Source organism: Petromyzon marinus (genome assembly GCF_048934315.1).
Source record: "Petromyzon marinus isolate PM22_M1 ecotype Great Lakes invasive population chromosome 77 unlocalized genomic scaffold, UKy_Petmar_22M1.pri1.0 chr77_unloc.3, whole genome shotgun sequence".
Lineage (NCBI taxonomy): Eukaryota > Metazoa > Chordata > Hyperoartia > Petromyzontiformes > Petromyzontidae > Petromyzon > Petromyzon marinus.
The window spans coordinates 84497-111108 of NW_027422623.1; the positions used below are offsets into that span (position 1 = coordinate 84497).

Genomic DNA, 26612 nt, shown 5'->3' on the forward strand with positions numbered 1-26612 from the left:
ACACACAGAGACACACACACACAGACACACACACACAGATACACACGCACAGATACCACACACACACAGACACACTCACTCACTCACTGACTCACACTCACACACTCACTCTCTCACACACACACTCACACACACACTTGCTCACACTCACTCACTTAGACTCACTCATAGACTTACACTCACTCACTCAGACTCACTCATACACTCACTCACACACACACTCACACACACACTCCATACTCACACACACACTCACACACACTCACTCTCTTAGACGCACGCATAGACTCACACTCACTCACTCATACACACACTGACACACACACACACTCAGACTCACACACACTAACTCACTCATACACTCACTCACACACTCACTCACACACTCACTCACACACACACACACTCGGTCACTCACACCCACACTCAGTCCACACTCACACACTCACTCACATACACTCAAACACACACACATACTCACTCACACTCTCACACTCACACACACTCACTCACACACATTCACACACACACAAATTCACTCACACACACTCTCACACACTCACCCACACACACACACACTCTTACTCACACACTAACTCACTCACACACGCACACTCAAACACCAACACACACACTCACACACTCACAAACTCAAACACTAACACACACTAACACATACTCACTCACTCACAAACTCAAACACTAACACACACTCACACACTCAAACACTCACACACACTCATTCACACACACTCACACACACTCACACACACTCACACACACTCACACACACACTCACACACACTCACACACACACACTCACACACACAATGACACACACTCAGTCACACACACCCACACAAACTCACCCCCAACCCTCCCACCCCAGGCACCTGTGGTGCAGTAAACACCACGTGGTGTGTCCCAGGCGTGTTGGGGTCACGGCAGGGGCGGTGACCCGTGCAGATGTTGCTCACTGCACGGCCATCAGCTGCCCTCGGCTGCCCTCACAGCTGCCCTCACAGCTGCCCATTCAAATGCCAGGGGGGTTCACGATGGCCGTGTCAGAGACACTGAGAGTCTGGGTTCTAGCCCTGGGTCTGGGTGTCTCTCTCTCTCAGGGGGTTCACAGTGGCCGTGTCAGAGACACTGAGAGTCTGGGTTCAAGCCCTGGGTCTGAGTGAGTCTCTGTCTCTCAGGGGTTCACAGTGGCCTTGTCAGAGACACTGAGAGTCTGGGTTCTAGCCCTGGGTCTGAGTGTCTCTCTCAGGGGGTTCACGATGGCCGATGTCAGAGACACTGAGAGTCTGGGTTCTAGCCCTGGGTCTGGGTGTCTCTCTCAGGGGGTTCACAGTGGCCGTGTCAGAGACACTGAGAGTCTGGGTTCTAGCCCTGGGTCTGGGTGTCTCTCTCTCTCAGGGGATTCACAGTGGCCGTGTCAGAGACACTGAGAGTCTGGGTTCTAGCCCTGGGTCTGGGTGTCTCTCAGGGGGTTCACAGTGGCCGTGTCAGAGACACTGAGGGTCTGGGTTCAAGCCCTGGGTCTGGGTGTCTCTCTCTCAGGGGATTCACAGTGGCCGTGTCAGAGACACTGAGAGTCTGGGTTCTAGCCCTGGGTCTGGGTGTCTCTCAGGGGTTCACAGTGGCTGTGTCAGAGACACTGAGAGTCTGGGTTCTAGCCCTGGGTCTGGGTGTCTCTCTCTCAGGGGGTTCACAGTGGCCGTGTCAGAGACACTGAGAGTCTGGGTTCTAGCCCTGGGTCTGGGTGTCTCTCTCTCTCAGGGGGTTCACAGTGGGCCGTGTCAGAGACACTGAGAGTCTGGGTTCAAGCCCTGGGTCTGGGTGTCTCTCAGGGGGTTCACAGTGGCCGTGTCAGAGACACTGAGAGTCTGGGTTCTAGCCCTGGGTCTGGGTGGTCTCTCAGGGGGTTCACAGTGGCCGTGCCAGGGGAAGTTTGTGCTGAGTAAACCTCAGTGCCATTGACCCTGTCTCTTACAAGTGGGGGGAAAGGGTGGGGGAGTGAGTGGGGGTGGGGAAGTGGGGGGAGGGGTGGGGGAGTGGGGGGAGAGTGGGGGGGAGTGGGGGGAGAGTGGGGGGTGCTTTCCAAGAAATCAGGAACAAGAGGTCACAACCCATGCGTCACCAGCAACTTCAACAGCAGCAACATTCCTCACTGTTATCCTCAACACCATCATCAGCAACAGCATCATCATCATCAGCAACATCATCATCAGCAAAATCCTCAACAGTCGTACAGGGCCACGCCTCACCCCACGCTCACCCCACGCTCACCCCACGCTCACCCCACGCTCACCCCACGCTCACCCTCACCTGACAGTCATACAGGGCCACGATGTTTTCGTGCTGCAGCTCCTAAGGGGGTCGGAGGGGTCAAGAGACACGTGGAGCGTCGTGAAGCATCGTGAAGCGTCGTGAAGCGTCGTGGAGCGTCGTGAAGCATCGTGAAGCGTCGTGAAGGCGTCCGTGAAGCGTCGTGGAGCGTCGTGAAGCGTCGTGAAGCGTCGTGAAGCACTGTGGAGCGTCGTGAAGCGTCGTGGAGCGTCGTGGAGCGTCGTGAAGCGTCGTGAAGCGTCGTGAAGCGTCGTGAAGCGTCGTGGAGCGTCGTGAAGCGTCGTGAAGCGTCGTGAAGCGTCGTGGAGCGTCGTGAAGCATCGTGAAGCATCGTGAAGCATCGTGGAGCGTCGTGAAGCGTCGTGGAGCGTCGTGAAGCGTCGTGGAGCGTCGGGAAGCGTCGTGAAGCGTCGTGGAGCGTCGTGAAGCGTCGTGAAGCGTCGTGAAGCGTCGTGCAGTGTGAAGCGTCGTGAAGCGTCGTGGAGCGTCGTGGAGCGCCGTGAAGCGTCGTGAGCGTCGTGAAGCGTCGTGGAGCGTCGTGGAGCGCCGTGAAGCGTCGTGAAGCGTCGTGGAGCGTCGTGAAGCGTCGTGAAGCGTCGTGGAGCGTCGTGAAGCGTCGTGAAGTGTGGAGCGTCGTGAAGCGTCGTGAAGCACTGTGAAGCGTCGTGAAGCGTCGTGGAGCGTCGTGGAGCGTCGTGAAGCATCGTGGAGCGTCGTGAAGCGTCGTGGAGCGTCGTGAAGCGTCGTGAAGCGTCGTGAAGCGTCGTGAAGCACTGTGAAGCGTCGTGAAGCGTCGTGAAGCGTCGTGAAGCGTCGTGAAGCGCCGTGGAGCGCCGTGAAGCGTCGTGAAGCGTCGTGGAGCGTCGTGGAGCGCCGTGAAGCGCCGTGGAGCGTCGTGGAGCGTCGTGAAGCGTCGTGGAAGCGTCGTGAAGCGTCGTGAAGCGTCGTGGAGCGTCGTGAAGCGTCGTGAAGCGTCGTGGAGCGTCGTGGAGCGTCGTGGAGCGTCGTGAAGCGTCGTGGAGCGTCGTGAAGCGTCGTGAAGCGTCGTGAAGCGTCGTGAAGCACTGTGAAGCGTCGTGAAGCGTCGTGAAGCGCCGTGAAGCGTCGTGAAGCGTCGTGGAGCGTCGTGGAGCGTCGTGGAGCGTCGTGGAGCGTCGTGGAGCGTCGTGAAGCGTCGTGGAGCGTCGTGGAGCGTCGTGGAGCGTCGTGAAGCGTCGTGGAGCGTCGTGAAGCGTCGTGGAGCGTCGTGAAGCTGCAGCACGTGTGTTGAAAGAGCTTCCTAGCTCATAGGATTCTTCCAGCGTGTGTGTGTGTGTGTACGTGTGTGTGTGTACGTGTGTGTGTGTGTGTACGTGTGTGTACGTGTGTATGTACGTGTGTGTGTGTACGTGTGTGTGTGTACGTGTGTGTGTGTACGTATGTGTGTGTACGTGTGTGTACGTGTGTGTGTGTGTACGTGTGTGTGTGTACGTGTGTGTGTGTACGTGTGTGTGTACGTGTGTGTGTACGTGTGTGTGTGTACGTGTGTGTGTACGTGTGTGTGTGTACGTGTGTACGTGTGTGTGTACGTGTGCACGGACTGTGTGTGTGTACGTGTGTGTGTGTGTGCACGGACTGTGTGTGTGTACGTGTGTGTGTACGTGTGTGTGTGTACGTGTGTGTACGTGTGTGTGTACGTGTGCACGGACTGTGTGTGTGTGTACATGTCTGAGTGTGTGAGAGTGTACGTGTGTGTGTACGTGTGTATGTCTGTGTGTTTACGTGTGTGTACGTGTGTGTGTACGTGTGTACCTGTGCACGACTGTGTGTGTGTACGTGTGCACGAACTGTGTGTGTACGTGTGCACGGACTGTGTGTGTGTACATGTCTGAGTGTGTGAGAGTGCACGTGTGTGTATACGTGTGTATACGTGTGTGTGTGCTCGCTAACAGCACTTGCCCCTACAGTCTGTTAAGGCTATACGGGGGATCTTTGTCTTTGTCTTTGTGTGTACGTGTGTACGTGTGTGAGTGTGTGTGTACGTGTGTGTGTGTGTACGTGTGAGTGTGTGTGTATGTGTGTACGTGTGAGTGTGTGTGTACGTGTGTGTGTGTGTGTACGTGTGAGTGTGTGTGTACGTGTGTGTGTACGTGTGAGTTTGTGTGTGTACGTGTGAGTGTGTGTGTGTACGTGTGTACGTGTGAGTGTGTACGTGTGTGTGTACGTGTGTGTGTACGTGTGTGAGTGTGTGTGTACGTGTGAGTGTGTGTGTGTACGTGTGTGTGTGTGTACGTGTGTGTGTGTGTAGCGTGTGTGTGTGTGTACGTGTGAGTTTGTGTGTGTACGTGTGAGTGTGTGTGTGTACGTGTGTACGTGTGAGTGTGTGTGTACGTGTGTACGTGTGAGTGTGTGTGTACGTGTGTGTGTACGTGTGAGTGTGTGTGTACGTGTGTGTGTGTGTACGTGTGAGTGTGTGTGTACGTGTGTGTGTACGTGTGAGTGTGTGTGTACGTGTGTGTGTGTGTACGTGTGAGTTTGTGTGTGTACGTGTGAGTGTGTGTGTGTATGTGTGTACGTGTGAGTGTGTGTGTGTACGTGTGTACGTGTGAGTGTGTGTGTACGTGTATGTGTGTACGTGTGCGTGTGTGCGTACCTTGTGAGTGTGTGTGTACGTGTGAGTGTGTGTGTGTACGGGTGTACGTGTGAGTGTGTGTGTACGTGTATGTGTGTACGGAGTGGTGTGGGTACGTGTGAGTGTGTGTGTAACGTGTGAGTGTGTGTGTATACGTGTGTACGTGTGAGTGTGTACGTGTGTGGTGCGTGTGTACGTTGTGTGTGTGTGGTGTCTGTGTGTGTACGTGTGTGTGTGAGTGTGTGTGAGTGTCTGTGGGGAGTAGTGGCACAGCAGTAATGATGACGACACTGCAGCTCATGACGCTGATGATCATGATGATGACACTGATGATGATGACACTGATGATGATACTGATGATGATGACACTACTGATGATGATGATGACACTGCTGCTGATGACGATGACACTGCTGCTGATGATGATGATGACACTGCTGCTGCTGATGATGACACTGCTGATGATGATGATGATGACACTGCTGCTGATGATGATGATGACGCTGCTGATGATGATGACACTGACACTGCAGATGATGACGATGATGATGACACTGCTGCTCCTGCTGGTGGAGTGAGTGACTGACCTTCAGAATCCGGATCTCCTTGCCAAGGAGGGTCTGGGACTTGGCGAGATTCTTCTTGCTGATGCACTTGATGGCCACCTCCTTTGTGTGGTCCTGCAAGGACAAACACACCGCAGGGGAAGCAGTCAACACAACTGCCGGGGCAAGTGCTGAGACGCGCACACACAGACACACACACACAGATACACACACAGATAGACACAGATACACACGCACAGATACACACACACAGACACACACACACAGACACACACACACAGATACACACACACAGATACACACACAGATACACACAGACACACACACACACAGATACACACACAGATACACACACACACTCAGACACACACACACAGATACACACACACAGATACACACAACAACCGCCATTCGCCACTAAGTGGCGGTGACGTCACCACGACGCTTGTGCCAGGCTATGTGCACCGTGAGGCCACGTGAAGTGTCGAACGCCCGCTGGCAGGAGGTCACTGGGCAGACCCAGGTGCCACGGGTCGACTGACTGAGATGACTGGCTGATGCACCACCTGTGCCCCCTACTGTGCCAACCTGCTGTGCTTTAGCCACCCGGCGCTCCGCTCGTTGTTGTGAGCGTCGCTCCTCCGCCCTCCGTTGTTGTTGGAGGGCGACTGCCTCCAACTGCCCAGTAGCATCCTTCATGAGCCTCCTCCACAGAGGCCGATCTTGACACCGCTGGTACCAGTCATCGGCAAGTCCACTCAGCTCCACGTCCTCCTGTACCACATCACTCCATCTCTTCTCTAGCCCGTGCCGCGCCCGCTTTGCCCCCTCAATCCGGCCGAACAAAAGCTGTTTCGGCATGCGGTGGCTGGGCATGCGGGCTACATGACCCAGCCATCGCAGCCTTGCCCGTCGGAGGAGCTCACCGATGGGACCTTGCCCAGATCTTTCAAGGATTTGTGAGCTCCTCACACAATCCAGTCTGGTTAAACCCAGGATGGATCGTAGGCAGGCCAGCCTAAATGTTTCTAACCGGCAAAGATGTTCCATTAGGGGGGTCCACGTTTTGCAAGCGTAGAGGAGGAAATGACCATGGCCGAGAAGACCTGAAGCTTAGTGCGGAGCGACAGACCAGGTAGCTTCCACACAGCGTTACGCAACCGATGAAAAGATATTGCCGCTCGACTGATTCGGAGTGAGACCTCTGCTGTTAAACAGGAGCCGGTCATGAGCACACTGCCCAGGTATGGGAAACTCTCCACTCTCTCCACAACTGCCCCATCACCGATTGGGAGTTGTGGGGGTGGAGTGTCCGATGGTACAAAATACCCAGGCAGGTGCTTAGTTTTGGTGGGGCTGATGGTAAGGCCCCATCTCTTAGTGGCACGCTCCAGTCTCAGCAGCAGCGTCTCACACATAGATACACACACATAGAAACATACACATTGATACACACACACAGATACACACACACTCAGATGCACATACACTGAGATACACACAACAACCGCCATTCCGCCACTAAGTGGCGGTGACGTCACCACGACGCTTGTGCCAGGCCACACACACAGATACGCACACACATACAGTGAGGGAAAAAAGCATTTGATCCCCTGCTGATTTTGTACGTTTGCCCACTGACAAGGAAATGATCAGTCTATAATTTTAATGGTAGGTTTATTTGAACAGTGAGGGACAGAATTACAACAACAAAATCCAGAAAAACGCATGTCAAAAATGTTATAAATTGATTTGCATTTTAATGAGGGAAATAAGTATTTGACCCCCTCTCAATCAGAAAGATTTCTGGCTCCCAGGTGTCTTTTATACAGGCAACGAGCTGAGATTAGGAGCACACTCTTAAAGGGAGTGCTCCTAATCTCAGCTTGTTACCTGTATAAAAGACACCTGTCCACAGAAGCAATCAATCAATCAGATTCCAAACTCTCCACCATGGCCAAGACCAAAGAGCTCTCCAAGGATGTCAGGGACAAGATTGTAGACCTACACAAGGCTGGAATGGGCTACAAGACCATTGCCAAGCAGCTTGGTGAGAAGGTGACAACAGTTGGTGCGATTATTCGCAAATGGAAGAAACACAAAAGAACTGTCAATCTCCCTCGGCCTGGGGCTCCATGCAAGATCTCACCTCGTAGAGTTGCAATGATCATGAGAACGGTGAGGAATCAGCCCAGAACTACACGGGAGGATCTTGTCAATGATCTCAAGGCAGCTGGGACCAAAGTCACCAAGAAAACAATTGGTAACACACTACGCCGTGAAGGACTGAAATCCTGCAGCGCCCGCAAGGTCCCCCTGCTCAAGAAAGCACATATACATGCCCGTCTGAAGTTTGCCAATGAACATCTGAATGATTCAGAGGACAAGTGGGTGAAAGTTTTGTGGTCAGATGAGACGAAAATGGAGCTCTTTGGCATCAACTCAACTCGCCGTGTTTGGAGAAGGAGGAATGCTGCCTATGACCCCAAGAACACCATCCCCACTGTCAAACATGGAGGTGGAAACATTATGCTTTGGGGGTGTTTTTCTGCTAAGGGGACAGGACAACTTTACCACATCAAAGGGACGATGGACAGGGCCATGTACCGTCAAATCTTGGGTGAGAACCTCCTTCCCTCAGCCAGGGCATTGAAAATGGGTCGTGGATGGGTATTCAAGCATGACAATGACCCAAAACACACGGCCAAGGCAACAAAGGAGTGGCTCAAGAAGAAGCACATTAAGGTCCTGGAGTGGCCTAGCCAGTCTCCAGACCTTAATCCCATAGAAAATCTGTGGAAGGAGCTAAAGGTTCGAGTTGCCAAACGTCAGCCTCGAAACCTTAATGACTTGGAGAAGATCTGCAAAGAGGAGTGGGACAAAATCCCTCCTGAGATGTGTGCAAACCTGGTGGCCAACTACAAGAAACGTCTGACCTCTGTGATTGCCAACAAGGGTTTTGCCACCAAGTACTAAGTCATGTTTGCAGAGGGGTCAAATACTTATTTCCCTCATTAAAATGCAAATCAATTTATAACATTTTTGACATGCGTTTTTCTGGATTTTTTTGTTGTTATTCTGTCTCTCACTGTTCAAATAAACCTACCATTAAAATTATAGACTGATCCTTTCTTTGTCAGTGGGCAAATGTACAAAATCAGCAGGGGATCAAATACTGTTTTCCCTCACTGTACACACACATTCAGATGCACAAAAGACAAAGATCCCCCGTATAGCCTTAACAGACTGTAGGGGCAAGTGCTGTTAGCGAGCACCTATGAAGGCCAGAACGGTACACGAGGGGGTGGGTGGCCAGCACCACGCCCGACCGCCTTTGTCTCCCTAGTGGCGATATTTACACACCGCACCAGGTACTCATTTGAGGCTGAGTCGACCTAGGGGAGGCCCGGGACCGGTTCAGATAATCGTCACTGGTGTTGGCCGTGAGCGGGAATCGAACCCGGGTCGCCAGGTTCATAGTGCAGTGCGCTAACCGCTACACTACCGCTCCCCAGATACACACACACTCAGATACACACACACTATGATACACACACAGATACACATGCAGAAACACAAACACACAGACACACACACTCAGATACAGATACACACACAGATACACACACAGATACTCAGATACACAAACATACACAGACACACACTCATGCAGATACACACACACAGACACACAGAGACTCACACACACACACAGAGACTCACACACAGAGTCAACAACAACAGCCATTCGCCACTAAGTGGCCGTGACGTCACCACGACGCTTGTGCCAGGCTATGTGCACCCTGAGGCCACGTGAAGTGTCGAACGCCCGCTGGCAGGAGGTCACGGGGCAGACCCAGGTGCCACGGGTCGACTGACTGAGATGACTGGCTGATGCACCACCTGTGCCCCCTACTGTGCCAACCTGCTGTGCTTTAGCCACCCGGCGCTCCGCTCGTTGTTCTGAGCGTCGCTCCTCCGCCCTCCGTTGTTGTTGGAGGGCAACTGCCTCCAACTGCCCAGTAGCGTCCTTCACGAGCCTCCTCCACAGAGGCCTATCTTGACACCGCTGGTACCAGTCATCGGCAAGTCCACTCAGCAACACGTCCTCTTGTACCACGTCACTCCATTTCTTCTCTAGCCCGTGCCGCGCCCGTTTAGCCCCCTCGATCCGACCGAACAAAAGCTGTTTCGGCATGCGGTGGCTGGGCATGCGGGCTACATGACCCAGCCAACGCAGCCTTGCCTGCCGGAGGAGCTCACCGATGGGACCTTGCCCAGATCTTTCAAGGATCTGTGAGCTCCTCACACAATCCAGCCTGGTTAAACCCAGGATGGATCGTAGGCAGGCTAGCCTAAATGTTTCTAACCGGCGAAGATGTTCCATTAGGGGGGTCCACGTTTCGCAAGCGTAGAGAAGGGAGGGAATGACCGTGGCCGAGAAGACCTGAAGCGTAGTGCGGAGCGACAGACCAGGTAGCTTCCACACAGCGTTACGCAACCGATGAAAAGATATTGCCGCTCGACTAATTCGGAGCGAGACCTCTGCTGTTAAACTGGAGCCGGTCATGAGCACACTGCCCAGGTATGGGAAACTCCCCACTGTCTCCACAACTGCCCCATCACCGATTGGGAGTTGTGGGGGTGGAGTGTCCGATGGTACAAAATACCCAGGCAGGTGCTTAGTTTTGGTGGGGCTGATGGTAAGGCCCCACCTCTTAGTGGCACGCTCCAGTCTCAGCAGCAGCGTCTCCAACTCCTCCTCTGAATGAGCAGCTATTACCAAACCCGGGCATCGATCAGCCTCCCATTATATCTGTACCATATGGAGATTCCCCCGGTACAGCTATTGAAGGCTTCACGAACTACGTGGTCAAAATAGATGTTAAATAATGTGGGAGCCAGAGGACATCCCTGTCGCACCCCAAGGTGTACAGGGAATGGCTCTGACTCCCGGCCACGTAGTTTTACCCGGGCCCGCTCACCATCATGAAGGTCCTTAATGATCGTGAGCAGAGGGGTCAGGGACTCCAAAAGCACGAAGAACAACCCAGAGCCCAGGCCTACTGATGGTATCATAGGCCTTGACCAGGTCAATAAAGCAGAGACTCACACTCACACACTCACAGAGACTCACACACACAGAGAGACTCACACACACACACAGACTCACACACACACTCACAGAGACTCACACACACTCACAGAGACTCACACACACACTCACAGAGACTCACACACACACACAAAGATCCCCCGTATAGCCTTAACAGACTGTAGGGGCAAGTGCTGTTAGCAAGGACCTATGAAGGCCGGTAACGGTACACGAGGGGGTGGGTGGCCAGCACCACGCCCGACCGCCTTTGTCTCCCTAGTGGCAATGTTTACACACCGCACCAGGTACTCATTTGAGACTGAGTCGACCTAGGGGAGGCCCGGGACCGGTTCAGAAAATCGTCACTGGTGTTGGCTGTGAGCGGGAATCGAACCCGGGGCGCCAGGTTCATAGCGCAGCGTAGCGCTAACCGCTACACTATCGCTCCCCGCACACAGACTCACACACAGACTCACACACACACACACAGAGACTCGCACACACACAGACACAGACTCACACACACAGAGACTCACACACACAGACACAGAGACTCACACACACATACACAAACACACACACACACAGAGACCCGCACACATACACACACAGAGACTCGCACACACACACAGAGACTCACACAGGCTCACACAGAGACTCACACAGTCTCACACACACAGAGACTCACACACACAGAGACTCACACACACAGAGACTCACACACTCACACACAGACACATACACACACACAGACAGACACGCACACAGAGACTCACACACAGACACACACACACAGAGACTCACACACTTACACACAGACACATACACACACACAGACAGACACACACACACAGAGATACTCATCTGGCCTGATCACTCGGCACATCGTGTCCAGGCGCAACACCCAAAATATCTCTCTCCTCTTGACTTCTCAGCAGAGGCAGTGGTGGTGACGATGATGAGTTCTTAGAAGGTGGTGGTGGTGACGATGATGATAATGAAGTGACCGTGAGTGGGAATGGAACTCAAGTGCAGCGTGTTAACTGCTGCACCACCGCTCCCCACACCCCCACACACCAACACACCCCCACACACACACATACCAACACACACATACCAACACACCACATACCAACACACCACATACCAACAACACAAAGACAAATGACGTCAACATTGTAGAGGACTTGAACGTGGGTCGCGTGGGTTTAAAGTGCAGCGTGCTAACCGCTGCGCCACCACTCCTCCCCACAAATGTAAACACTCGCGCAGACCATAACACAAACACACTCTCACACACTATCACATACACACTCACACACTCTCTCACACATTCTCACACACACACACTCTCACACACTCTCTCACTCTCACACAACTCTCACACACACTCTCACACACTCTCACACACACACTATCACATACACACTATCACCCTCACACACTCTCACACACTCTCACACACTCTGTCACTCTCACACACTCTCACACACACACTCACACACACTCTCTCACACTCTCTCACACACTCTCTCACACATTCTCACACACACACACTCTCACACACTCTCTCACACACTCTCACACACTATCACACACTCACACATTCTCACTCACACACACACACTCTCTCACACACTCTCACACACTCTCTATCACTCTCACACTATCACACACACACTCTCACACACACACTCTCTCACACTATCACACACACTCTTTCACTCTCTCTCACACACTCTCACACACTCACACACACTCACTCACACACTCTCTCACATTCTCTCTCACACATTCTCACACACTCTCACTCACACACTCTCACACACTATCACACACTCTCACACACTATCACACACTCTCACAAACACACTCTCACACACTCTCACACACTATCACACACTCTCTCACACACTCTCTCACTCTCACATTCTCACTCTCTCACTCTCTCACACACTCTCACTCTCACACACTCTCACACACACACTCACACACTATCACACACTATCACACACTCTCTCACACTCACACTCTCTCACTCACTCTCACACTATCACACACTCTTTCACTCTCTCTCTCACACACTCTTACACACACACTCTCTCTCACACTCTCACACACACACTCTCACACTCACACACACACTCACTCACAAACTCACACACTCTCACACACACACTCACACACTCTCACACACTAACACTTACTAACACACACACTCTCACACACACTCACACACTCTCACACACACTCACTCACACACTCTCACACACTAACAAACACACTCACAAACACACACTCGCACACTCTCACACACACTCACACACACTCACACACTCACACACTCACACACTCTCACACACACTCTCACACACACACACTCACAAACACACACGCGCGCCCACACATAACCACATCCACACCACACTATTAATACAAACTCATAACACTCACTGTGCTATCAATACTCACTCACACAGACAGAGCTCCCCCAGGTAGCCTCTAGCAGGGCTGTAGGGGCAAGTGCTGCTAGTAGCGAGTAGCACCACCTATGATGTACACACACAGACAAAGCTCCCCCAGGTAGCCTCTAGCACACAGTCATCTGACTAGTCAGGTGACTAGTGAGGGTGACTAGTCAGGTGACTAGTCAGTGTGACTAGGAGTCAGGGTGACTAGTCAGGGTGACTAGTCAGGGTGACTAGGCAGGGTGACTAGTCAGGGTGACTAGGCAGGGTGACTAGGCAGGGTGACTAGGGAGGGTGACTAGGTAGGTGTAGGTAACTAGTGAGGGTGACTAGGTAGGTGTAGGTGACTAGGCAGGTGACTAGGCAGGTGTAGGTGACTAGGCAGGTGACTAGTGAGGGTGACTAGTGAGGGTGACTAGTGATCAGGGTGACTAGTGAGGGTGACTAGTCACCTGCTTGTGTCGACCACGGAAGACAACAGCGAAGGCTCCGTGTCCCACGAGGTCTCTCTTGTAGGTGACTAGTCACCTGACTTGTCACCTGACTAGTCACCTGACTTGTCACCTGACTAGTCACCTGACTAGTCACCTGACTTGTCACCTGACTAGTCACCTGACTAGGTAGGGTGTAGGGTGACTAGTGAGGGTGACTAACCTGTTTGTGTCGACCAAGGAAGACAACAGCGAAGGCTCCGTGTCCCACGAGGTCTCTCTTGTAGGTGACTAGTCAGGTGACTAGTCAGGTGAATAGTCACCTGACTAGGTAGGTGACTAGGTAGGGTGTAGGGTGACTAGTGAGGGTGACTAGTGATCAGGGTGACTAGTGAGGGTGACTAGTCACCTGCTTGTGTCGACCACGGAAGACAACAGCGAAGGCTCCGTGTCCCACGAGGTCTCTCTTGTAGGTGACTAGTCACCTGACTTGTCACCTGACTAGTCACCTGACTTGTCACCTGACTAGTCACCTGACTAGTCACCTGACTTGTCACCTGACTAGTCACCTGACTAGGTAGGGTGTAGGGTGACTAGTGAGGGTGACTAACCTGCTTGTGTCGACCACGGAAGACAACAGCGAAGGCTCCGTGTCCCACGAGGTCTCTCTTGTAGGTGACTAGTCACCTGACTTGTCACCTGACTAGTCACCTGACTTGTCACCTGACTAGTCACCTGACTAGTCACCTGACTTGTCACCTGACTAGTCACCTGACTAGGTAGGGTGTAGGGTGACTAGTGAGGGTGACTAACCTGCTTGTGTCGACCACGGAAGACAACAGCGAAGGCTCCGTGTCCCACGAGGTCTCTCTTGTAGGTGACTAGTCAGGTGACTAGTCAGGTGACTAGTCAGGTGACTAGTGAGGGTGACTAGTGAGGGTGACTAGTGAGGGTGACTAGTGAGGGTGACTAACCTGTTTGTGTCGACCACGGAAGACAACAGCGAAGGCTCCGTGTCCCACGAGGTCTCTCTTGTAGGTGACTAGTCACCTGACTTGTCACCTGACTAGTCACCTGACTAGTCACCTGACTTGTCACCTGACTTGTCACCTGACTAGTCACCTGACTTGTCACCTGACTAGTCACCTGACTAGGTAGGGTGTAGGGTGACTAGTGAGGGTGACTAACCTGCTTGTGTCGACCACGGAAGACAACAGCGAAGGCTCCGTGTCCCACGAGGTCTCTCTTGCTGAACTCGAAGTCGCCCACAGACTCCATGGTGGAAACACGACGATGATGATGCTGATGATGATGGTGCTGATGATGTTGTTGATGTTGCTGATGATGTTGTTGATGTTGCTGATAATGCTCCCGATGATGATGTTGTTGATGATGGTGCTGCTGCTGATGTTGTTGATGATGATGCTGATGATGATGGTGCTGATGATGCCGGTGATGCTGCTGATGATGATGCGTATGTTGTTGATGTTGCTGATGATGTTGTTGATGTTGCTGATGATGTTGCTGATGATGGTGCTGATGATGTTGTTGATGATGCTGCTGATGATGATGCTGCTTCTTGTGATGATGCTGCTGATGATTATGATGCTGCTGCTTCTTGTGATGATTCCGTTGATGTTGAAGCTGCTGCTGAAGCTGATGTTGCTGCTTGTGATGATGCTGCTTGTGATGATGTTGCTTGTGATGATGTTGCTTGTGATGATGTTGCTCTTGATGGTGCTGATTATGCTGCTGCTGTATTTCCTTGTCTTCTTGTTGCTGCTATTGTTGACAATGCTGTTGTTTGGATAGCTGCTGCTGTTGCTTCTATTGAGACAGCTGCTGATGCTGATGTTGCTGATGCTGCTATTGAGACAGCTGCTGATGCTGCTATTGAGACAGCTGCTGATGCTGCTATTGAGACAGCTACTGATGCTATTGAGACAGCTGCTGATGCTTCTATTGAGGCAGCTGCTTTTGCTGCCGATGCTGCTGAGGCAGCTGTTGTTGCTGATGCTGCTATTGAGACAGCTGCCCTTGCTACTGCTGTTGAGACAGCTGCTGTTGTTGATGCTATTGAGACAGCTGCCCTTGCTACTGCTGTTGAGACAGCTGCTGCTGTTGAGACAGCTGCTGTTGCTGCTATTGAGACAGCTGCCCTTGCTACTGCTGTTGAGACAGCTGTTGTTGCTGATGCTGCTATTGAGACAGCTGCCCTTGCTACTGCTGTTGAGACAGCTGCACTTGCTACTGCAGCTATTGAGACAGCTGCCCTTGCTACTGCTGTTGAGACAGCTGTTGTTGCTGATGCTGCTATTGAGACAGCTGCCCTTGCTACTGCTGTTGAGACAGCTGCACTTGCTACTGCAGCTATTGAGACAGCTGCCCTTGCTACTGCTGTTGAGACAGCTGCTGATGCTTCTATTGAGACAGCTGCCCTTGCTACTGTTGAGACAGCTGTTGTTGCTGATGCTGCTATTGAGACAGCTGCCCTTGCTGCTGCTGTTGAGACAGCTGCTGTTGCTGATGCTTCTATTGAGACAGCTGCCCTTGCTACTGCTTCTGAGACGGCTGCTGTTGCCGATGCTGCTATTGAGACAGCTGCTGTTGCTGCTATTGAGACAGCTGCTGTTGCTGCTATTGAGACAGCTGCCCTTGCTACTGCTTCTGAGACAGCTGCTGATGCTTCTATTGAGACAGCTGCTCTTGCTGATGCTGCTATTGAGACAGCTGCCCTTGCTACTGCTTCTGAGACAGCTGCTGATGCTTCTATTGAGACAGCTGCTCTTGCTACTGCCGTTGTTTATGTAGCAGCTGTTAACACCGCAGCACTTTAGGCTGTTGCGGATGCTACTACTGTCACAAATGCCACCATTAAAACCACCACCACAGCAGCGGCCTATACCGCTCGCAATTGCGATTCCTAAGCGGTCAATACTATCGACCCTGTTAAAAATAAAACCACAACAGCCGTCACTGCTGCTGTTGTTGTTGCTGCTGCTGTTGCTGCTGCTGTCAAAGTGATGATAATAATAATCGTTAAAGAGCTGCCGACCCCCGACTCGACCGGCACGGCCCGCTCCCATGGGTAGGGGGCGAGCGACGACTCGGCCCTGGGCAGGGCGACTCAGGCAAGGCCCGGGGGCCCGACGGGACCCAGGCCTCGCCGCTTCGACATCGTATTTTTTTTTTAAAGAAACTAAACAAAACAAATTGTACACAATTTTATATACGCGCGATCGTTTCGACGTTTCTGTTTGTTTTCACCTCTCTCTCTCTCCTCGCGCGCTTTCTCCTTACGGGGGGTGAAACGTTCGCCTTCGCTTTGTTATTGTTTGTGATCGCCTCAGCGAATCTTGTCCCTCAATGTTGATTGAAGGGACGCGGAGCGACACGCGAAGCTTTTATAGCGGAACCGCCTCGCCGCCGCCGCGTCGAAAACAGTCCGCGCTCGTCCTGCCCGCAAAGAATCCGCGTAAACAAAGCGGCTTTTCTCCTCGAATTAGTTGGCGAATAGCGCCAGAATCTTAGGAGGAGGAAGAGGGGGTCGTTTAACGTCGGCTTCGTTTATAATTAGAAAGGGGAAGGGGGGAAATTTTTGCTACGGTCTGTGTTGTGTTTTGCTCGCTGAGGTAACATCCAGCGGCCGAAAGTAATCCCTCGCGGGACCCAACGTCACCATCAGGCGGTTGGCGATTCGCCTGACGACCGAAGCGGCCTCCCCCCCCACCCCGCGGTCGTTTCTCGCTTCGCCATTGGTCAAGAACCCCACCCGCCCCGCCCCCTGCCGTCATTTCTCGCGTTGCCATTGGTCAATCTCCCACCCTCCCTCCCTCCCTCCACCCGCGGTTGTTGCTCGCTTCGCTATTGGTCAGTCCCCCCCTCCCCCGCCGTCGTTACCCGCTTCGCTATTGGTCAGTTCTCCAACCCCCCCCCCCCACTGCCCTGGCAACACCGCCGCAGCAGCCCCGTCCAGCCAATCAAACGACGGCCACCACCGTTGCCCCCTGCCGAATGTAATTGTGACGTCACAGGCGCGGCCGACCAATCACAATCAGACTACAGTTCGAGTCTCGATCATCCGCAGATTAACCACGCGCTTTAAGTATTTGTTTATTAGGGGCCGTCCAAAAATGACGCCACGCGATTTTTGACCTCCACCCCCTCGTCACAGCGTCACACAAAGTCAACCCCCCCCCCCAAATATGACGTCACAAAGCCCTGCCCCCCCAAAATATATATATTTAAAACACGCTTCAAATCGCTTTAAACTATTTTTGTCATTGTAGTGCGTATTTAATGAGGCGTTGCACTCTGATGTTGTAGGAGAAAACATTTATTAACAAGTCTTATTTAATTAAGTGGTTTTCACACCTGATGATGATTGCTTCTTGTGTTGCAGTCGAAACGTCGTGAGAATTTTATTTTTTTATATATATTTTTATTATTTTATTGTTTCCCTTCTAACGTGGCGACTTTACCCAAAGAACCGAGAATATTAATCCCTGCGGTCACGAAAGATTTAAATCTAAATGTAACCGCCTCTTACGGGGAGGGTTTCCACGTAACTTTGAGATCCTTCAACAAACTCCGGGATAAGAAGGCTCAGCTGATCCCAAGTCTCTCTCTGAACATGCTGCTGACGCACCTGGGCCACATTAACATCAGATGCCCCGCCCATTCTGTGACGCACTTGGGCCACATTAACATCAGATGCCCCGCCCATTCTGTGACGCACTTGGAGCCACATTAACATCAGATGCCCCGCCCATGCCTGCTGACGCACTTGGAGCTACATTAACATCAGATGCCCCGCCCATTCTGTGACGCACTTGGGCCACATTAACATCAGATGCCCCGCCCATGCCTGCTGACGCACGTGGGCCACATTAACATCAGATGCCCCGCCCATTCTGTGACGCACGTGGGCCACATTAACATCAGATGCCCCGCCCATTCTGTGACGCACTTGGGTCACATTAACATCAGATGCCCCGCCCATGCTGCTGACGCACGTGGACCACATTAACATCAGATGCCCCGCCCATGCCTGCTGACGCACTTGGGCCACATTAACATCAGATGCCCCGCCCATTCTGTGACGCACTTGGAGCCAACATTAACATCAGATGCCCCGCCCATGCCTGCCGACGCACTTGGGGCTACGCCCATCTCTAAATCTTGATAAACAATCTTGATTTGCAGCTTCAGTGACTGCAGTAATCCACGATCTTTTGGTTCTGTCGGCAAAGTCATCACGGAGGTAGGAAATTAACTAGCGGATCACGACGACGTTTCGATCGCAACGCAGGCGACCGTCTTCAGCTGTGGAGGGCTGCTGACGTAGGAGAGAGGGGCCGTCCATAAATGACGTCACGCACCTATTGGGGGGGGTCAGACATTTGTGACGTTGTATGACGAGGTGGGGTTTGAGCAATGTGACGTCACATCAAAATGCGCAACTTTAAAGAAATATAAACAACACGAAATGCGTTTTTTTCGTTTTATATAAAAAAAAATTAGTATTTTATTGTTTCCCTTCTAGGTGACTTCACCGAAAGAACCAACACTATAGACAACATGGACTTTGTTAAAAAAAATATTTCGTGACCGCAGGGATTAATATTCTCGGTTCTTTGGGTAAAGTCGCCACGTTAGAAGGAAAACAATAAAATAATAAAAATATAAAACAATAAAATCATCAGGTGTAAAAACCGCTTAATTCAATAGACTTTGTTAATAAATGTTTTCTCCTACAACATCAGAGTGCAGCGCCACATTAAACACCCACTACAATGACAACAATAGTTTGAAGCGATTTGAAGCGTGTTTTATTTATTTTTGTTTGGGGTGGGGGAGGGGCAGAGCTTTGTGACGTCATATTTGAGGGGGGGGGGGTTGACTTTGTGACGTCGTGTGACGAGGAGGGAGGAGGAGGAGGGGGTGGGGTAAAAAAAATCGGTCAAAATCGCGTGACGTCATTTATGGACAACCCCCAAAGAGCTCCGAGACTTTGCCTTGAGAGGCGAAGTCTATGGGGCCTCCTTTGCCAGTGCCAAAATGTGAAGAATAGGTTTTTCCATTTTTTTAATCTGGCAACAAAACAGCGGCGTCAAGACGTTAAAACGCCAAACAGAGAGCCTCCTACGAGGAATCACTTCTGCATCAAGCACAACATGTGCTTGTGCTCAGGATGGAAACACAAAATTTGCAAGCCATCTGGCTACCATGAGAGATTCGTTCATGAGGCTATCCACACGTACAAACACAGAGACAATTTCAACCGTGAAGATGAATTCTGGGCTTAGCAATCATTGGAAGGATTTGATGAACCATTTCGGGTCTTAATTGATCACGCTAACGGTGGCTTTCAGACAGCATCCATTATTATTTCGTCTCCCCCCCTCCTCTTTTCCGAACATAGATGGACTCGTCCTTCTGAATGACTGCCAAATCGCTCTCCGTGGTGCTAACGTTTTTTTTTTAAATACACCGTTTAAAAATAAACGCAAACCGCCACTTCTTTCAAATGTTTCTTGCCGTTGGTTTTTCACACCTGATGACGACCGTTTGTGTTATGGTCGAAACGTCGCGAGAATTTTTATTGTTTTATATATATTTTATTATTTTGTTTCCCTTCAACGTGACTTTACCGAAAGAGCTAAGAATATAGGACTCGTCCATCTGAATTACTGCCAAAATCGCTCTCCGTGGCGCTAACGTTAAAAAATAAAAACGCCACTTTAAAAAAAAATTCTCTGTGGTTTTCACCACCTGATGATTGCTGCTTGCGTTGCAGTAGAAACGAAAAGGTCGTGAGAATTTTATCCTTTTATGTATATCGTCATTGTTTCACCGCCAAGACAGCCGCATGCCGCGGTCATTCTCGGCAATGCCGAGTCACAAGTTGCTCGTCAAAGCGACCACAATAACCGCGTGCGGCTGCCACTGTGGGAGCAGAGCGCCCCAAGCGTATCGCCCCCACCCCCCACGCAGACGCCCGCCGGACCAGCAACAATCTGCCCGGGCAGGACCCGCCAGCGTCTAGCGGGGAGAACGCGCGGCTCAGTGGACGGGGTCGTCCACTTTCTAACGGAACATTTGCTGGCAGGAACTCAAAAAAGGCGCGAGGTGCATTTCTGACGCAACAGTTTCGCGTGGTTCGGTTTGTTTCTTTTTTAGACACTTCGCGGTCGCCTAAAAAAACGTCGCGGCTTCGCCGGCGTCGAGGGCCGGGCCGGGAAGCTCGCGGTGGCGTCTCCGCGCGGAGGAAAGGCGGCGGCGGCGGCGGCAGGGGCCGTGCGGGAGTCCGCCCGCCCGCCCGGCGTGGCTCTGCACCTGCGCTCGAAGCTGGGCAAGCCACCCACCCACCCACCCACCAACCCACCCGCCCGCCCCCGCCGCCGCCAAGGCGCTCTTCAAAAACGGCGCAGCGGCACGCCGGTCTCGACGACTTGGGAGACGGCCGCCATGCGGGAGGCCGGAGGCCACGGGATTCTTCCGTCCACGCGTTGCGGCCCTGGCGTTCTGGGCAATAAATAAAACTCGGGCGGTCGCTCGCTCACGTTTGGTGGCGAGGTCATCGGCCGCACCCAAAGGCCCTCCCCGAATTAGTCGAGCATCCCACGAGATACTCGGGCACTCGGGCATCTGCTAAAGATGCGTTTCCCTCGGATGGGCAGGGTCTGTGATAGCCCCAACCTGACTACGGCTTGGGAGAACCTTCAGATAGAAACTTCTCAAAATTCTTAACAAGCGTGCTCTGTTGGTTAGATTTTAAACTAAAAGGAAGCTGCCATTCTTGTCCTCTGTCAATGACTTGGGCACTGACCAGGATCACTCCAGGGTAAATCTGCTCGCAGATGACACGATACTGATGACTGCTGGCCGCTCTCCGGATGACGTGATTGCTAAGCTACAGGGGGATTGACAAACTACAACATCAGCTAGTTGCTGATAAACTCGTCCCGAATACCTCCAAAACCAAGGCACTATGCTTCTCACCGGGACTAAAGCAGGAAGTTATTTTCCCCCTTCGTATGAATATCGTTGCGTTAACTTTTAAGGACCTTTCCTCTCGCCGTGCATGCTCGCGTTACTCCGAGGAATAAGCGATTGTGCCGTTACCCGGTTAACAAACGTGACCGTTGAGGGTTAAATGTACGGATCAATGAGTGGAACATCTCCTGGAGTACCGTGTTGAGCAAGCACGAGAGCTCGCATATTGGAGTGTGGAGGTTTTATTTAGATTTAAAGCTTTCGTGACTGCAAGGATTCATCTTCTTTGGTTCTTTCGGTAAAGTCACCGCCGTGTTGAATGAGAATAAAATAATAAAACAATAAAACTCTCACAACGTCTCGGCCACAACGCAAGCGGCCGTCTCCAGGTGAAAGGAACAGACCTGTCGGGACGACAGAGCTTCAATGAACGATGTTAAGATTCGTAGCGACTTTTAAGCTGGTTTAGAGAGGTGAGGCACCTTGACAAAGGGGTTTACATATCAAACAGGATAATTTAGCATTGATATAGCTGAGTGATTAGCTTGTGACTGGTCATAGAAATAGCTATGTTAAAGTCAAAGCTTACACATCAACAGAGGCACCTAGTACAAATCAAACAGGATGTACTAGGTGCCTCTGTGGATGTGTAAGCTTTGACTTTAACATAGCCATTTCTGTGACCAGTCACAAGCTAATCACTCAGCTATATCAATGCTAAATTCTCCTGTTTGATTTGTACTAGGTGCCTCTGTGGATGTGTAAGCTTTGACTTTAACATAGCTATTTCTATGACCAGTCACAAGATAATCACTCAGCTATTTCAATGCTAAATTCTCCTGTTTGATATGTAAACCCCTTTGTCAAGGTGTCTCACCTCTCTAAACCAGCTTAAAAGTCGCTACGAATCTTAACATCGCTCATTGAAGCTCTGTCGTCCCGACCTTTCACCTGAAAGCCGCTTGCGTTGTGGCCGAAACGTCGTGAGAATTTTATCGTGTTATTATTTTATTCTCATTCTACGTGGTGGTGACTTTACCGAAAGAACCAAAGAAGACGTTCAGGTTTCTGTTTAGAAATTAAAATTGCTTAACACCGAAGTGTCTGAGAGTTTCTTTCCCCGAGTTCGTGCGTACAAAAATCTTAATTTTTAAAACTGTATCCCGCGGTGAGATTTGAATTTGGAGCTTTGACATAAACACACCGATACATAATCAGTAAATGTTAACGCGAGAATAATTTTATTATACCGATGGATAATACGAACCTGGACAACAGCACACCTCATAACTTCAGACGATTAATTGTCTGATCCCGATTGATGATACGACCCCGGGCAACGAAGCCAAGCCTAATCATCGTAACGGCTTGCATTAGCATAATCGCATACATAAATACGAGCATCTGTAGAATTACCATAATTTATGTGCATAATTAAATCCATTAACATCAAATAGACATTTTTTTAAAATTTCATTTACATTCGATTATTTTCAAATTTTCAATATCCGGCATGTACGACAGGTGGCAGCAGCAGCTTCATCATCGGCGGCAGCTTCTGTAAAAAGGCAGACCAGCATGAGAATCTGTGCTCCAACAGTGAAACTACGCTCAGTCACTCCCTAGGTCACTCTTCCATCGCCATCACCGCCCTCACTGATTCAGTCTCGCTCACCCACTCACATAGCCACACTCGCCTCAACCACCCACCCCACACACTCACCTCACCCAGCCACCCAAATCACCCACCCACCCACACTCAACCCAGCCACCCTCACCCCACCCACCCTCACCCCACCCACCCTCACCCCACCCACCCTCACCCCACCCACCCTCACCCCACCCACCCCACCCACCCTCACCCACCCTCACCCATCCTCACCTCACCCACCCACACTCAACCCAGCCACCCACACTCGCCTCGCCCAGCCACACTCACCTCACCCACCCACACCTCACCCACCCACTCACCTCACCCACACCTCACCCAGCCACCCACACTCACCTCACTCAGCCACTCACTTCACCCAGCCACCCACCCTCACTTCACCCAGCCACCCACCCACACACCCCACACTCACCTCACCCAACCACACACCTCACCCACAACACCTCACTGCACCACCCAAACACCTCACCCACAACACCTCACCCAGCCACCTACACACTCAACCCACCTCACCCCAGCTAGCAGCACGACCTAGCCCCGCCCCTAACGGGCGACGTTTCTGGCGACACGCCTCGTTCAGGGACAACTTCCCCATACGCCTCGCACTTGTGTCCCGGGGCTGTGGGACGCTCGCAGCAGCAGGAGGATTGGTGAATCCATCCGTGCGGCTCCCGAGGGACGTTTGGTTTGCTGTGGGGTTTCACTGCGTGAGGGAGTGGACACCCAACAGTCACACACCCCCTTTGAGGTGACCCGGGGAGGGGATACACTCACCACCTACTCACCACCACCACCACTCACCACCACCACCACTCACCACCACCACACCACTCACCACCACCACCACACCACTCACCACCACCTACTCACCACCACCCTCACCACCACACCACCTACTCACCACCACACCACCACTCACCAGCACACCACTCACCACCAACCAATCACCACCACCCACTCACCACCAACCACTCACCACACCACTACCTACTCACCACACCACTCACCACCACCTACTCTCCACCACCCCCACCACACTACCACCTACTCACCACCCCCACACCACTCACCACCACACCAACTCGCCACCTAACCAACTCACCACCCCCACACCACTCACCACACACTACCACCTACTCACCACTCACCACCACCACCTACTCACCACTCACCACCACCTACTCACCCCCACACCACTCACCACCACACTACCACCTACTCACCACTCACCACCACCACCTACTCACCACTCACCCCCACACCACTCACCACCACACTACCACCTACTCACCACTCACCACCACCACCTACTCACCACTCACCCCCACACCACTCACCACCACACTACCACCTACTCACCACCACCCCCACCACACTACCACCTACTCACCACTCGCCACCACCACGTACTCACCACCACACCACTCACCACCACACCACCACCTACTCACCACTCACCACCACACCACTCACCACCACACCACCACCTACTCACCACTCACCACCACACCACCTCGCCACCACACCCACACCACTCACCGTCTCGGCTGGTCTCTGCTGCAGGAATCGCAGCTCGCACGAACCGGGCACTGCCTCATCTCTACAACAACAACATCAACAGCCACATCATCATCATCATCATCCACAAGAACATCCACATCATCATCCACAACAACATCAACATCCACATCATCATCATCCACAACATCCACATCATCACCCATAACATCAACATCCACATCATCACCCATAACAACATCAACATCCACATCATCATCATCATCCACAACAACATCCACATCATCATCCACAACAACATCAACATCCACATCATCATCAACATCCACAACAACAACATCCACAACAACATCCACAACATCATCATCAACATCATCATCAACATCCACATCATCAACAACAACAATGTGCCCCCCCCCCCACCCCCCCCCCCACTCACCCCCCCCCTAGCGTTGTCCTCCCTGTGGGGGCCCAGGGGGGGGGGGGCACTGCACCGCCCCTCCCCCACCCCAGGGAGGCGACGACGTCGCTGCTCTGGGGCCACGTCCACGGCGGAGACGGAACGGGAATCCAAAACCTCCACCTTGGTAAGTGGCCCAGCCTGAGGTGGTGACGGTGACGGTGGTGACGGTGGTGGTGACGGTGATGGTGGTAGTGGTGGTGGTGACGGTGGTGGTGGTGACGGTGGTGGTGGTGACGGTGGTGGTGGTGGCGGTGATGGTGGTGGTGGTGATGGTGGTGGTGGTGATGGTGGTGGTGGTGATGGTGGTGGTGGTGATGGTGGTGGTGGTGATGGTGGTGGTAGTGATGGTGGTGGTAGTGATGGTGGTGGTGGTAGTGATGGTGGTGGTGGTAGTGATGGTAGTGGTGGTAGTGATGGTAGTGGTGGTAGTGATGGTAATGGTGGTAGTGATGGTGGTGGTAGTGATGGTGGTGGTAGTGATGGTGGTGGTAGTGATGGTGGTGGTAGTGATGGTGGTGGTAGTGATGGTGGTGGTAGTGATGGTGGTGGTAGTGATGGTGGTGGTAGTGATGGTGGTGGTAGTGATGGTGGTGGTAGTGATGGTGGTGGTAGTGATGGTGGTGGTGGTGGTAGTGATGGTGGTGGTAGTGATGGTGGTGGTAGTGATGGTGGTGGTAGTGATGGTGGTGGTAGTGGTGGTGACGGTGGTGGTGACGGTGGTGGTGACGGTGGTGGTGACGGTGGTGGTGGTGATGGTGGTGATGGTGATGGTGGTGGTAGTGATGGTGGTGGTAGTGATGGTGGTGGTGGTAGTGATGGTAGTGGTGGTAGTGATGGTGGTGGTAGTAGTGATGGTAGTGGTGGTAGTGATGGTGGTGGTAGTGATGGTGGTGGTAGTGATGGTAGTGATGGTGGTGGTGGTGGTAGTGATGGTGGTGGTAGTGATGGTGGTGGTAGTGATGGTGGTGGTAGTGGTGGTGACGGTAGTGGTGGTGACGGTGGTGATGACAATGGACTCACTCCCTCCCCCACAAACGATTTAACCCACCCACAACCCCCCCCCCCAGACCCACACCCCCCACACCCCCCCCCACCCACCAGGTTCACCACCGCCATGCTGAGTGGGAGGCCTCCATCACCGTCCTCTTGGGCCCCCTTCCACGGTGCCACGCCGGGAGATCATGCCACCCGTCGCCTAGCAACGGGACACAGCCCATGGAAACGCTGTTCAGTGGTTGCCGTGGCGACGATGGTTGCCGTGGTGATGACGGCCGCGATGGTGGTGGTCATGATGGTTGTCGTGGTGATGGTTGTCATGGTGATGGTTGTCGTGACGATGACGGCCGCGATGGTGGTGGTCATGATGGTTGACGAGATGGTTGCCATGGCGATGACGGCCGCGATGGTTGTCGTGGCGATGACGTGGGTCTGGGGATGTTGT

The 26612-nt window shown here is 52.4% G+C and overlaps 1 protein-coding gene across 1 annotated transcript; it reads right to left on the reverse strand.

Annotated features, from left to right (window-relative positions):
* Window positions 1-2275: 2275 nt before the first annotated feature.
* On the reverse strand, window positions 2276-17183 carry LOC142908236 (uncharacterized). The gene is made up of 3 exons (XM_076058611.1): window positions 14712-17183; window positions 5551-5643; window positions 2276-2373 (listed from the first exon to the last, which is right to left on the reverse strand). The coding sequence occupies exons 1-2, from the start codon at window positions 16607-16609 to the stop codon at window positions 5553-5555; spliced, it is 1989 nt and encodes a 662-aa protein (XP_075914726.1). The 5' UTR covers window positions 16610-17183; the 3' UTR covers window positions 2276-2373; window positions 5551-5552.
* Between the last annotated feature and the right edge of the window lie 9429 nt (window positions 17184-26612).